We start from the raw sequence: 12,241 nt of genomic DNA on the forward strand, positions 1-12,241 counted from the left end.
ATGAATCATCACTGAATAATCCAAATAAACAACAGAAACTTCTGTGACGTAATCTGAAGGCTTTGGAGGAAAAGGACGCTTTGTTTCATCAAGTCAAATAATAGAACAAATCAAAATAATAAATACTAAAAGAGTGGCAACATAAACATCTGAAGGCTCGACATGCGGTTTCACACAAATCGTGGTCCGTTGATCGTCACTATGATTTCAACATGGACGTCCAACACCGATCGGTTTGACACAGATGGACATCGTTACACCACTAAACACTAGAGCTGAACACAGCGGACCGACTGCTTCATGCGGTTCGGACCGACCTGCGTCGTCCTCCGTGTCCGAGTCCTCGGTGGGGGGCAGCGCCGCCGCCGGCGGCTCAGCCAGCTTCAGGTCGTATTTGCCCTCTTTGCCCATCCGGTAAGAGTTGGTACTGGAGGTATCCCACTGAACCCGGATCCAGCCGTCCTCCCCCAGCTCCCCGATGACCCGTCCCAGACCCGGCGCCGGACCGTCCTGGACAGAACACGGAGGGTGGGGGGGGAGGGGTTACGTACTACACTTCTCTCTCCTGGTTTATTGGATGCCAACGTGACCGTCGGATGGGTCCAGTTACCTGATCTCCCCATTTCCAGTCGACCCCCCTCATCACCCTGGTGCCTATCTTCATCATGGCGGCCAGCTCAGGGCCTGAGGCGGGTAAGGGGGTCGGGGTCGCCTCCTTTCTGGACTCCTCCAGTACTGTGGCGGAGCCGCCGTGTGCACACAAACTCAGGTCCTCCTCGCTGCTGTCTGTGCTGGGACCTGAAACGCCACCAAATGAGTTCAGACGTCCCTCTGCTTCCAGGATGATTCAATCAGGACACGATTTGTGTTTCTCTAGTCTGATTATGTCACAAAATATATATACACACACTTCTATTGGTTCACATGTAAACTTGTAAAATGTAGTTTTGTTGAGGGAGTTGAAAAAAAGGGGATGTTTTCTGTAGATAACAGATATTAGAGCTAAACTGTAAACTCTTAGTAGATAATAACACTTCATTAAAACCATGATCAATAACCGGCTTTTTCTTCTCTCCCTTCATTGATTTGTGGGCCGCTCGGCTCCGTGACCTTTATGAGCTGGCGTACTCGCCTATGAGCCTGAGGACGCTCTGTGTGAGGGCCAGAAGGCCCGAGTTGAGCAGCAGGCTGAGGCTGTTGGACCCGTGTTTCAGGGACAGCATGTGGACCATGGACAGAAGGAAGCGGGCTTGAGGGATGGTGCCTAGACTCGGGCCTGCGGGGTTCTCGTTGGTGATGGTCTGCAAGGGGACTGGCTGCACGCCTGCGTACAATAAGAAACCCCCCCCCACTAGTGTGAGAATGAAGTTGTACAGGGACCAGTTTAGGCTTGCGAGAGGAAACCAAACCGCTCACCGAGCTCTTTGAAGCGCGTGCCGGCCTCCAGCAGGATGTTGCGGACGTTCTGAATGGCCCAAGAATACAACTTGCCGAACGTCACCTCCAGCAGCATGCGGTTGAAGGGCGGGATCAGATCCACATCCTTCAGGCAGTCAGAGAGGGGCTCTCTGAAAAGCACCCAAACACTGAGGCTAACACAGAACGACACACACTCTGAGTGCACAGAGTGCTGCGGATCTCAAGCGGCTGACTCACCCGATGTTGGTCCCTTCTGGAATGACCCGTTGCCAGCCACAGAGCATCGCGTACTGCACAGACGGCAGCAGGAAGCTCTTGGAGGCCAACTTCAGCATGGTGTCGATGCCCTCGAGCCTCACCTCGGCCCTCTCCAGCTACGATCAAGCACAGTCAACATGTTTTTTTTTCTCCCCCGCTCACATGTGGACAGTCAATGCACGCTTGTGGTGTTTGTTTTGTTGGGTTGAATCAAAGTTCATAAAGTTAAAAGCAAGCATGCATCAAATTAAATGCTTGTTTATTTTCAACCTTTAAACTTTCATAACGCCTTTAGTACGAACACTTAATCTAGATTTCACCCTTTTATTCTGGCCCGGCGGATTAATCAGCATAAACGGAAGTCCGTACATGCACACGTCTCTACTCTGGAGGTAATTGACAAATCACCTGTTCGAGAAGACACTTCCTCATGTTCTCCACGTCCAGCGGCTCCTCTTTCAGTGCAAACTCCACGATGGTGGCCATCAGGCTGGACTGGGAAAACACACCCAGGACGCTGCGTTTCAGCCAGCGGCACCTCTGGACTTTGGCCACCGTGTTCAGAAGAGGATGCAGCCGGTCCTGCTGATAAAGCAGCGCGGCCGCAACGTCAGAGCAACGCATTCATTGTTTGAATAATGCTGTGAATGTTCCGGTGACTAAGCCTCGTTCAAGTACCTTGGATGTCTTGCTGGTGGGTGACTTCCTGTCGGCAGCCGTGGGGACGATGTGGACATTAAGCTCCTCCCCGTTGGTCCCTTCATTCTCCAGCTTTGAATCTTCTATGTCAGCAGGTTCTGACTTCTTAGGCACTAAAAGGAATATGCAAGACATTCAGAAACGGGCCGCTTCGGCGAAGGAAAACAAATCAGTCGGTGTAAATAAAGCCACCTTTTTTTTTCCTGCGGTCCCGGATGAGTTTTTGGGTGATCCTCCTCCAGCGGGGCTGAGAGCTCAGCAGCTTCAGTTTGGACACGATGGACAGGTCGTTGCTCACAGCTGGACGCAGTTCATTGAACAGGAAGCGCAGGCGCTCAATGACGGGGGCGCACACCTCCTTGTAGGAGCGACCTTGTTCCTGATGCGTCTGACATTAGTGGGACAAACAGGACGTGTTGTTAAACGACAGCGTTCTTCTTTCTCTTCGGTCACAAATTACCTGCACAACATCTGTCGTTTGTTACTAGGGAGGGGTTCGGTTCCTTATTGATACTCTTTTATATTTGTTGGAAGAAAAAGAAAAATAATTATAGTATAGGAGCTATAGGCAGCAAGCTTACCTTGATTAAAGAACACTTGGCCTGGTAGACCATGCGGCACACGTCAATCACAGATTTGGGTAGGGACCTCTGTTTCCCTTGGTCCACACCCAAGGCACACTGACTGACAAGGGAAAGGGCAATGTGGCCTGTGACAGGAAGAGAGACAAGATATTATAACTAAGAACAGGTGAGAAGGATCGTTTATTTAAATCCATTAACCATTGTTTCTAAGCAAAAAGCTTTGTTTGTTGTTGTAATACTCATTTTGGCCAATAGAGGACGCTCTGCACAACCCCCTCTTATGCTAAATAGCACGAAAGGCATTCATGTTTCCTTGCAGGTGAGTTGTGCAGCCTCCGGTTGCTAGGTTACCGAGGTCTTGATGTTTGAGCAGGCAGCAGAGCAGCAGGCGTCCGACTTCCTCCACCGGGTGCTCCGGGGGGAAGGTGATGGGCGTGATGAGGTGGTACTGCTTACAGCAACGCTCGATTTGGCACAGGAAGTCCTACGAGGCGAGAGAATCACCAGGATGACAGGTTGAAAATACATTTCAGCATGTTTTGGCTGTTAATAAAAGCGTGCACTGCTGCATTTAAACTGGAAGGTCAGTGGAAACGTTTTATCGTGAATGTTCCCGATGTGCTGCACCTTCACAGTGTGGTCCTGAGTGGTGTTGTCAGCGATCGCCTGCAGGAAAGGCTGAGCGTGGTCACTGAGGGTGATTCTGCGGGAGTACAGTTTGGCCTTGTCCGGGGTGGTTGAACCCAGAGAGCTGCAGTGGTCTTCGTCCTTTTCCTCATTGTAGTTGTAGTGGATCTGACTGGTCTGCAGCCCCCCAGAGAATATAGACGACTGGAGCCATTCTGTGCAGATAGAAACAAAAAATTATACAGCGTTAAGATTGAAACCATTAAAAATACTGTGTTCTTTTTTTTTTTTTTTTAATTGGGCAGCTTTGCAAATAATTCAACCCACTGGCACATTCTATCTCCATGGGGGACAGAGGGGTGCTCTTGGCCAGGTAGGAGGCGTGGAGACCCAGCAGCAGACCCAGGTTCCTCTCCGTGTCGATGAGCGGGGACGACAGGCTGCTCAGGTCCGGGGTGGTGACCGTCTCCTGGTTCGGCTGTGCAGGAGGAAAACACCACCAAGTTATGTAGGAAGACTGGATCGTTTCTCACCATTTGGTGCCTCGTGGAAAAGCCTCTTAGGGATCGAGCGTGAAATCACGTTGTATCGTAAACTCTTTCTGTCCTTGTGCAGCACCTCATCTGACTTTGTTCTAACCACATCTCCTAAAGGATATTCTGCCGACACTATCCAGTCCACCTGCTTTAATCCTGACATGATGTCTATCATATTAAAAAGAAGTTCTGCAATAATTAATTGCAATTTCATATTGTGATGAAAACAGAACTGTGTTTGGAACTGTTCATAGAAACATTTGCAGTGCTTTACTAAATATATGTATACCTCCATGTACTGGCCCACGCAGAAGGCCTGCATCGACTCCTTGGTGTCCTCGAACTGCAGCGCGGCTTCCAGAGCGACCACCGGGTCCTCCCCTGCAAACTGGGCTGTGAGAGGAGAGACGTCGTCACGGCGAGGACGAAGAGAGAACTCAACGCCAGGTCTGGCGTCGGTGATCACTCCCCTGTCTGCGGCGCCGCGGCGTCCTCCGGCCTCACCGAGGATGCTGTTTCCCGCCAGCGACTGGGACTGAGCCTGGAAGTCCTTGATGTCGTACACCTTCCCGTCGATGACCGTCCAGAAGCCGCCGTCCTTGTTGTGGTTCTCCAGGTCGGCCTTGCGAATGAGGCAAACCTCCTCGTTGTTCTTGGAACTTTGTCCTGTGAAGAAGGATCCTGCCACAGCAGAAGAAGAGCTAGTTACATTCTACAAAAGATCTTGTTCAACTCACAGTGGTGAATGAAACACATGTCGAAAGAATGATCCTATGGTAAGAACATCGACATGTCACCCAAGTTTCATCTGAAAAGGAGCCACTCAAAATATCAAAACTGAATATGAGATTGAAATGAATATTGTCATATTAAGAATATTAATGTGCAAGTTATAGTATAGTCACTGATTACTTTTACCGGCACACTAACAATCCTTATGAACATTCAAAAGAATTTGGGTATTAAGAGGTTTTTGGATACAAATGAATATCTCAACGCAGACCAGAGGAAGGTGTTTGAAGGAATCTAGGCAGTCAGTGTATTATACCCATAATGCCTGGCCAAGCCAGATCCTCGTTGTCGTCCCTCTCATGTCCGGGGGCCAAGTGGTTGAAGCGGTCCAAGTGCTCCAGGAGTCCCGCCAGGAGAGGGATGGAGCCCGTCTCCTGCATCAGACCGGCATCGATGGTGAGGAGGAGGACAATGGACACCACCAACTCAGGCAGCAGCACTCCTATTAAGGCAGAATCAAGACTGAATCAAAGGTGTCTTTGCCACATAAGAACTCTCAGAAGAAGAAGGAGAGAATACCGGTAAGATCTCCTTCAATGACACGGGAGACTTCAGCAAAGTGGCGGCGGCCGGTGGAGGCAATACTCGTCGCCACGGGGAGGATGTCTCCGATGTGAGTGCACAGCAGGGCGATGTACTTCTTTAACAGGGAGCCGACGCCCAGGAGCTCCGGATCTGCAAAGACCGAAAGATCAGATTCCTCCAACAGAGAGCTTGTTCTCCAACGTGACAGCTGCGGGCCGAGAACCGAAAAGCGCCGCTCAACCCACCGCACTCACTGTATCCGTCGGTGCTCTCCATGCTGTTGGCGCCGAAGTACAGCTTGCTGACCAGCAGCCTCTGGAAGCGCAGCAGCAGGTCGAGAGAGGCCGAGCGCTCCTTGCTGACGCGCTCGGCCTCCAGATAGTTGGAGATCCGCCGAGCGACGTCCTTCAGCCGCGCGACGGTCTGGGAGGCAATGTTCCTGCAGAGAGCAGAGGTTTAATTATTGTTATTATTTACCAGGAGGCCGCGATGTAAATGTGCCAGAATTAGCTGGGGACACAATTTCCAGCCGTAGTCCTTGAGGCGGACAATTTAGCGGACTAATGAAACAATAAAGCACATAAATGGATTACAAGAGCAGCAGGTATGCAAGAACAATGTGTGTAACAACAAGCAACAAACAAAACGTTGAGCATAACAGTTTTTGTTGTTTTCAATACTACGCTGCAAGCAAAGAGTTACTGCTTTCTCTCAACAGGCAGAGCAATCCAGCCGTGGATGCCCCCACAGACCCCTCTGATGTTTGCCCTTATCGCCCTGCAGCATTATCAGCTGACTCTGTGCGGGAGGCTGCCGCCCGGCGCGCAACCAAAGAGCAGCTACCTCAGCAGCTGCTGCACAAGCTGCACCAGCGGCAGGCTCTGCTTCCCCGCCGACTCGTAGATGCCGGTGTTGATGAGGTCTTTGTCCAGCATGGCGCGTGACCGGTGCATGGTGGACGCGTTGGCCTCCTGCTCGTCGATCTCCTTTTCCTTCTGAGCCTCCTTCTTGGCTTCTATGTCCTGTGGTGGAGAGAAACACCAGAATCCGGTGAGAGGAGTTCAGGGATGTGGATTTTAACCGATTGTGTTCTGTATTAGTCGCTGGATTCCAATAGTTCACTAACTAAGAAAGTAAAAGGATGACATCAAGAATGGAAGTATGAACATCTAGAAACGGGATGTGGCGTTCTGCTAAAGTTGTATTTGCTCCTTTTGCTTCCTCCGATACAATTTGTGACTCAAGGAAGAAGGAAAAAATATATAGTATTGGAATCTGTATCCAAGTCTCACAACCACAGCGTTGTTGCCATCGTAGCATCACGTGACAACACTGACCTGGATCTCCGCCGTGATGGCGGCGTTCAGCGCCGACTCCAAACCTCCGTCCGCCATCAAGCTGCTGACCAGCAGGTCGATCATGAAGCGACGCCCGGGACTCACGCTCGTCTCGTTTCCGGACGCTGCGAGCACGAAAAGACCAAGCGTGAAAACCCCCTTGAGTGTTTCTTCCCCCCCCCCCCCCCCCGAGATCGACTAATTGACTACTGAGCGTGCGTTTGAGGAGGACGTGCGCTCACCAGCATTGGGCAGCAGGGAGGACAACGCCCTCGCCCGCTCCTCGGCGGTGGGCAGCAGCACCGACCAGCCGCTCTGGAGGACCGCCTGGGCCGCTGCTTGCACGGAATAGAGCACGCCGGCGTTGCTCGCTAGGACCACCACCGTCTGTTTGAGGTTGTTGAGCAGGACGCTGCCGAGGCCCAGGCCCAGCTCCTCTGGGTCCACCTGGTTACCGATGGCTGCGTGGAGCTGAGGAGGAGGAGGAGGAGGAGGAGGGTTCAGAGATAAGCATCCTCATTAGCTCGTGGCATCAGTGGACACAGTTTTGATACGAGACTGGAACAACGTCAGTAAGTCTCCTCCCAAGCAGTGGAACGCATGTGACCCGCTAATTATTTACTCTGTTCTCTACAATTGAGCAACGGTATTGTGATGTGTTCAATGTAATTATTACATAAGAGTTAAATGTAGACCAGCTGCTATAATCAAAACAAACCAAAAAGCTGCCAATGTGGCGCGGCGGCAAACCGGGGACCTTTAAGAGTTTTCTTTTCGTGCCGATCCGAGACGCCGCCGCCACGATAAACAAAGCGAGGCCTACCTGGAGCCGGAGCAGGTTGAGCGTGGCGACCACCATGCACTCAGTCTCCTGCGTGGGGGGCCAGTCAGAGCTGCCGTCCATCCCCTCGCTGACCTGTCGCAGCAGCAGGTCCAGCTGCTCGAAGGTCACCGGGCACACGTCCACCACGAAGGGCACGCGCTGCCCGACGGACCACTCGGAGCACGAGGACCAGGCGAAGCTCTGACAACAGCGCGGACACGGGGGCGTTAGGGGGGTTTCGGGGGTTTCTTTCATGTAAAGAATACAAGATACACGCGGCAGCGCTGCATCACCTGCCCCGGGCCGCACGTGATGCCCACGATGTGTTTGGAGTTGAGGCCCTGCAGAGCCTTGGGCTGCTTCTTGTTGGAGAGGAGCGTGTCAAAGTGCTGCAGCTTGTCGTTGCTGCCCCAGCTGTGCACCTCCCCGTCGTCCATGAGGGCGAGGCAGTGCGTCGAGCCCACCGCGACGTCCACCACCTTCTTCCCTGCTCGGGAACACCACGCACATCCGTCTCACACTGGACTTCAGCAGATAGTTCTTTATAACGTGCTTATTGGCATACGAATGTAACTGTTGATGCGTTCAGCAACGTAAACTCAAACAAGGCATTTATAAGCACTTTTTCAACAGTTTGTACAAGCATTTCAAAATAAAATCCATATGCAATTATTATAATTGCATATAGCATATACGCATTTATTAGCAGCCAACTATTATTTTTGCAGGTATTTTTTATGCCTTAATATTCATAAAAAAATAAATTTAAAAAAGTGCAAATTTAAGGATTCATTAGCCTTCATACACATTTTTACTTTTTTTTTAACTCACCCTGCAGACTGTCGAGCAGTTTGGGGTATCGAACATGCTCGTCGGTGCCGTGGCCGAGGCGCTGGTTGTCCCCCTTCCCCCAGGTGTACACCTGTCCGTCCTTGGTGAGGGCCACGGAGAACTGGCTGCCGCAGTACACCTTCACGATGTCCAGGTCCTGCAGTTTCTCCACGAGCTTTGGCGTCTTGCAGCCGTCGCTGCCTCCTCGGCCCAGTTTACCGTAGTCTCCGTCCCCCCAGGACCAAACCTGACCTGAGGACACGCAAAAGCAGCGGGCGCCACCTTTAATCTCAGTGAACACACATGTGGCGTCCTCTTTGTCGACTGGTTTTTTCTCTCAACGTCACAGCAGAGGAAACGACGAAGTCCGGCGCCAGAACCCACAAACTGTCGTTCTCACCATTCTCCGTCACAGACAGGGTCTGTGCGTCCCCGCTCCCGCACGCCACGTCAGTCACCTTCAGTCCCTTCAGCGCCGTCACCAGCATGGGCGTGGTCTGGTCCTCGCTGGAGCCTGGAAAACAGTGGGAGGTCTCTTTAGAGGACTTTCAATGCGAGGCCGCGTCCTGCGGGGGGCCGGAGCAGGTCGCGGCTTACCGTGGCCCAGGCGACCGTAGTTCCCTCTGCCCCACGTGTACAGCTCTCCGTCGGCAGTGATGGCGGCGCTGTACGTGCTGCCACAAGCGATGTGCACCACGTGCTTCCCCGTCTGCTTCCCGTTGAAGGCGGCGATCATGGTGGGCTCCTCCAGATACCTGGAGAACAGCAGGAGTGGAGATTAAAACAATGTCACGATTACCTCCAGCGGGCGTTTCTCTCTGGTCTCTCACGTGGTGTCTCCGTGTCCGAGGCGCCCTCCGTCGCCGCAGCCCCACGAGAACACCTCCCCGTTGGAGGACAGGGCCAAGTAGTGCTGCCCGTCGGGGTGAGCCGCGAGCTTCACCACCTTCCTGGAGCTCAGCCCGTGGATCAGGATCGGAGCCTGAAGGCACACGACACAAAGACTCAACGCTTACGTTACTGAACGAAGGCGCGTCGATAAACAAAAAGCAGCCGCGCGACAGAACTGACCAGGGTCGTGCTCTTGTAGTTCTGGGTGTAAACGGCGCCGGTGCGGGACAGGATGAGGAAGCTCTTCTCCGAACAGACGACCTGCGCGACCCCGATGCTCGACAGGCCTTTACAGTAGATGGGCCCGTTGAGGTTGGCGTAAAGCTTCCAGCCCAACAGGCCCCAAGCAATCACCTCCTGCAAGGTGCCCTGTGACACAAAGGGACAGGTCACGCCTCCAGCCCCACAGAGGCCTGTGAGAAGAGGACTTCTATCTGACCCTCTTTATTTGTAACAAATAACTCAAGCCGTAACTAAGGAAGGGATGATCCTCATCATCATCATCCTCACCGACCTACATTCATATGACAACTACTCGCCTTGTGAGAGGTGGGGGAGTTGCAGTGTGGAGGGCAGCAGGGAGAAGCCAGGCGGTCCAGGTGAGCCATGATCACCACGGCTGTTTGCCGCAGGTCGATGGCCAGGTCGTTGTCCTGAGGCAAGTTCAGGTACCGCAGGAAGCTCTCGTTGGGAGTCATCTGGGCCGTGAGGATCTGAAAAAAACAAAACAATCACAAATCGTCAGAAAAGGGCTCGTTAGCTCGGAAAAAAACAGGGCGCTTTAAAAAGACATTTTCACCTCAGCCTCCCCCTCTGGAACGGGCTCCTCCTTGCTGCTGTGGATGTTGTGGAAGCGGTGCAGGAGGGGCAGCAGGGGGGCGCTGGTCCCCTGGGTGGAGCGCTCGTTGTCCATCTCTCTGGTGCCGCTCTCCCACAGGCGGAGCAGCAGCAAGACCGCTGACAGCAGCTGACTGGACACCACACGAGAAAGACACGAGGTCAGAGGGGAGCGAGGGGTGGAGGAGGGGGAGGGTGGGGGGGGGGTGATGGTTACCTGAGAGTTCCTCTCTGCACAGCCAGCTCCAGCAGGATGGCGAGGGCGAGGTGCTGGTCCTGGAGGGGAATGTTTCGTTTGGTGCTGGCGCTGCCGTGCACGTCCCTGTTCACAGAGGAGAGAGAATCAAACTCGACTTACGGAGTCAAAGAAATGAGCGAACGATACGAACGATCCGTTAAAAACGAACCCGAGGAACTTGGTGGCCCTCTCGACGACTTCGAGCCACACCGACGACACGGTTCCCTCGTCGAACAGCGTGGCTTCGGGCAGAGCTCGCAGCGCGTCCAGAGACTCCTGCAGCAGCTCGCTGCAGAGGTCCGCATCGTCTCCTGGGAAACACAGCGCCGCCAGTTTATACACAACACACAAGAACCATCAAGCTCAGTCTGCCAAAACCAGTGAGCCGTGCAGTTCATTGCATCATAACCTGGTAAAACGTTGATTTGTGAATCTTCATTTGAAAGTCAAATGTTTGCGTGGAAAAGAGTGTAAAATTCTTCGCCTCAACAGCTGATGGACAATAAGTGAATGAACCACATGTTACGCTACTCTTATAACACACACACACACACACACACACACACACACACACACACACACACACACACACACACACACACACACACACACACACACACACACACACACACACACACACACACACACACACACACACACACACACACACACACACACACACACACACACACACACACACACACATTGGGGTGTGGAGATAATGTTTGTTCTGAGATGCCTGATTAATAATTAATAAATAAAGTCTCAACCTCGCATTGAATTTACAGACAACGAAAGTCAAGCAACGTGTATCTAGTCAGATTGAATTTTCCTCAAAAAATCAAGTATCTAGGATTCGAAAATGTGATCATTCAGCAGGTAAAAGAAAACACTGACCCAGGAACACAGATCCTCGGAGGACGAGCGGCTTAACTGTCCGTCTCTGTGCGTGTGTCATATTACAGGGAGACTCTTTATTCCCGACCGGTCCCTGAGGACACGCAGCTCTCCACATCAGCACACTGAACAAAACCGGCATCTGTCCTCGACAAGCTAACAATGGAGGGACATTTAAACCGACGCTGTCCCTTTAATTGAGATACAATCGCATCGTGTGATCCAGAAACATCACGATTATGCAGGTTATTCCTTTCATTAGATCTAATCAAAATTCAACTCTGGTATTTTTGAGGTCAGTGTGTGACGGTGCTGCTTAAAACATGTGACTGAGGAATCAGAGCATGTTGTGATCTAAATGCAGTAGAAGTCTCCTTGGCCTTGAACCCTACAAACAACAACAAGCTATGATAACAGCATTCTGAAACGTTGTTTGTTGTTGTTTACTCCGAGCATGCCTGCCTGCCTGCGAGCAGCACCACCGGCGCGTCGCCCCTGTGCATTTCCTACCTGACCTCCAGGCTCGCCGCAGGAAGGCGAAGGCGAAGGAGAGAGCCGCCCTGGATCCGACTCGGGCCAGACCGTCAACCCCTTTACTGGCCGGACGAGGGCTGCAAACACAGAACCACGCAGAGGTGAACACAGGGAGCATTTGTGTGTGTGTGTGTGTGTGTGTGTGTTAGAGAGGAGGAGAAGCCGGCGTGAAGTCACACACACACACACACACACACAGCTGCAGGGTTGAACTGCTGGGACCAGGAGCTGAGTGACACACAAGGGAGGCCTTCTTCACTCAGTTCATATTCTCAAATAGTTTACAGGATGTTCAACCATGTTTTTTATGATCCATTAATAGTAAAAAGTAGAGCTTTAAGTTCCCGTGTAATAACAACCACCTCCACATCAGTGGGGCCAACTTGAACAAAGCTGGGAGGTCTGACCACAGG

At 52.1% G+C, this 12,241-nt stretch overlaps 1 protein-coding gene across 1 annotated transcript in view; it reads right to left on the reverse strand.

Moving 5' to 3' along the window:
• herc2 (HECT and RLD domain containing E3 ubiquitin protein ligase 2) overlaps positions 1-12,241 on the reverse strand; it is a 37,296-nt gene that overhangs the window by 19,358 nt on the left and 5,697 nt on the right. The window contains exons 6-37 of the mRNA XM_037468738.2: positions 11,805-11,905; positions 10,567-10,708; positions 10,377-10,481; positions 10,122-10,293; positions 9,862-10,035; positions 9,503-9,691; positions 9,262-9,413; positions 9,029-9,186; positions 8,832-8,945; positions 8,432-8,683; positions 7,894-8,087; positions 7,601-7,801; positions 7,020-7,248; positions 6,778-6,902; positions 6,284-6,462; positions 5,695-5,879; positions 5,435-5,590; positions 5,172-5,357; positions 4,628-4,804; positions 4,413-4,516; positions 3,915-4,065; positions 3,588-3,802; positions 3,312-3,444; positions 2,958-3,085; positions 2,569-2,764; positions 2,356-2,489; positions 2,086-2,262; positions 1,657-1,793; positions 1,417-1,568; positions 1,133-1,324; positions 611-798; positions 318-510 (exon numbers count right to left, since the gene is read on the reverse strand). Coding sequence (XP_037324635.2) covers positions 318-510; positions 611-798; positions 1,133-1,324; positions 1,417-1,568; positions 1,657-1,793; positions 2,086-2,262; positions 2,356-2,489; positions 2,569-2,764; positions 2,958-3,085; positions 3,312-3,444; positions 3,588-3,802; positions 3,915-4,065; positions 4,413-4,516; positions 4,628-4,804; positions 5,172-5,357; positions 5,435-5,590; positions 5,695-5,879; positions 6,284-6,462; positions 6,778-6,902; positions 7,020-7,248; positions 7,601-7,801; positions 7,894-8,087; positions 8,432-8,683; positions 8,832-8,945; positions 9,029-9,186; positions 9,262-9,413; positions 9,503-9,691; positions 9,862-10,035; positions 10,122-10,293; positions 10,377-10,481; positions 10,567-10,708; positions 11,805-11,905 — 5,291 coding nt within the window. The remainder of the gene's footprint in view (positions 1-317; positions 511-610; positions 799-1,132; positions 1,325-1,416; positions 1,569-1,656; positions 1,794-2,085; positions 2,263-2,355; positions 2,490-2,568; positions 2,765-2,957; positions 3,086-3,311; positions 3,445-3,587; positions 3,803-3,914; positions 4,066-4,412; positions 4,517-4,627; positions 4,805-5,171; positions 5,358-5,434; positions 5,591-5,694; positions 5,880-6,283; positions 6,463-6,777; positions 6,903-7,019; positions 7,249-7,600; positions 7,802-7,893; positions 8,088-8,431; positions 8,684-8,831; positions 8,946-9,028; positions 9,187-9,261; positions 9,414-9,502; positions 9,692-9,861; positions 10,036-10,121; positions 10,294-10,376; positions 10,482-10,566; positions 10,709-11,804; positions 11,906-12,241) is intronic.

The sequence above is a fragment of the Pungitius pungitius genome, chromosome 7, assembly GCF_949316345.1.
Source record: "Pungitius pungitius chromosome 7, fPunPun2.1, whole genome shotgun sequence".
Classification (NCBI taxonomy): Eukaryota; Metazoa; Chordata; class Actinopteri; order Perciformes; family Gasterosteidae; genus Pungitius; species Pungitius pungitius.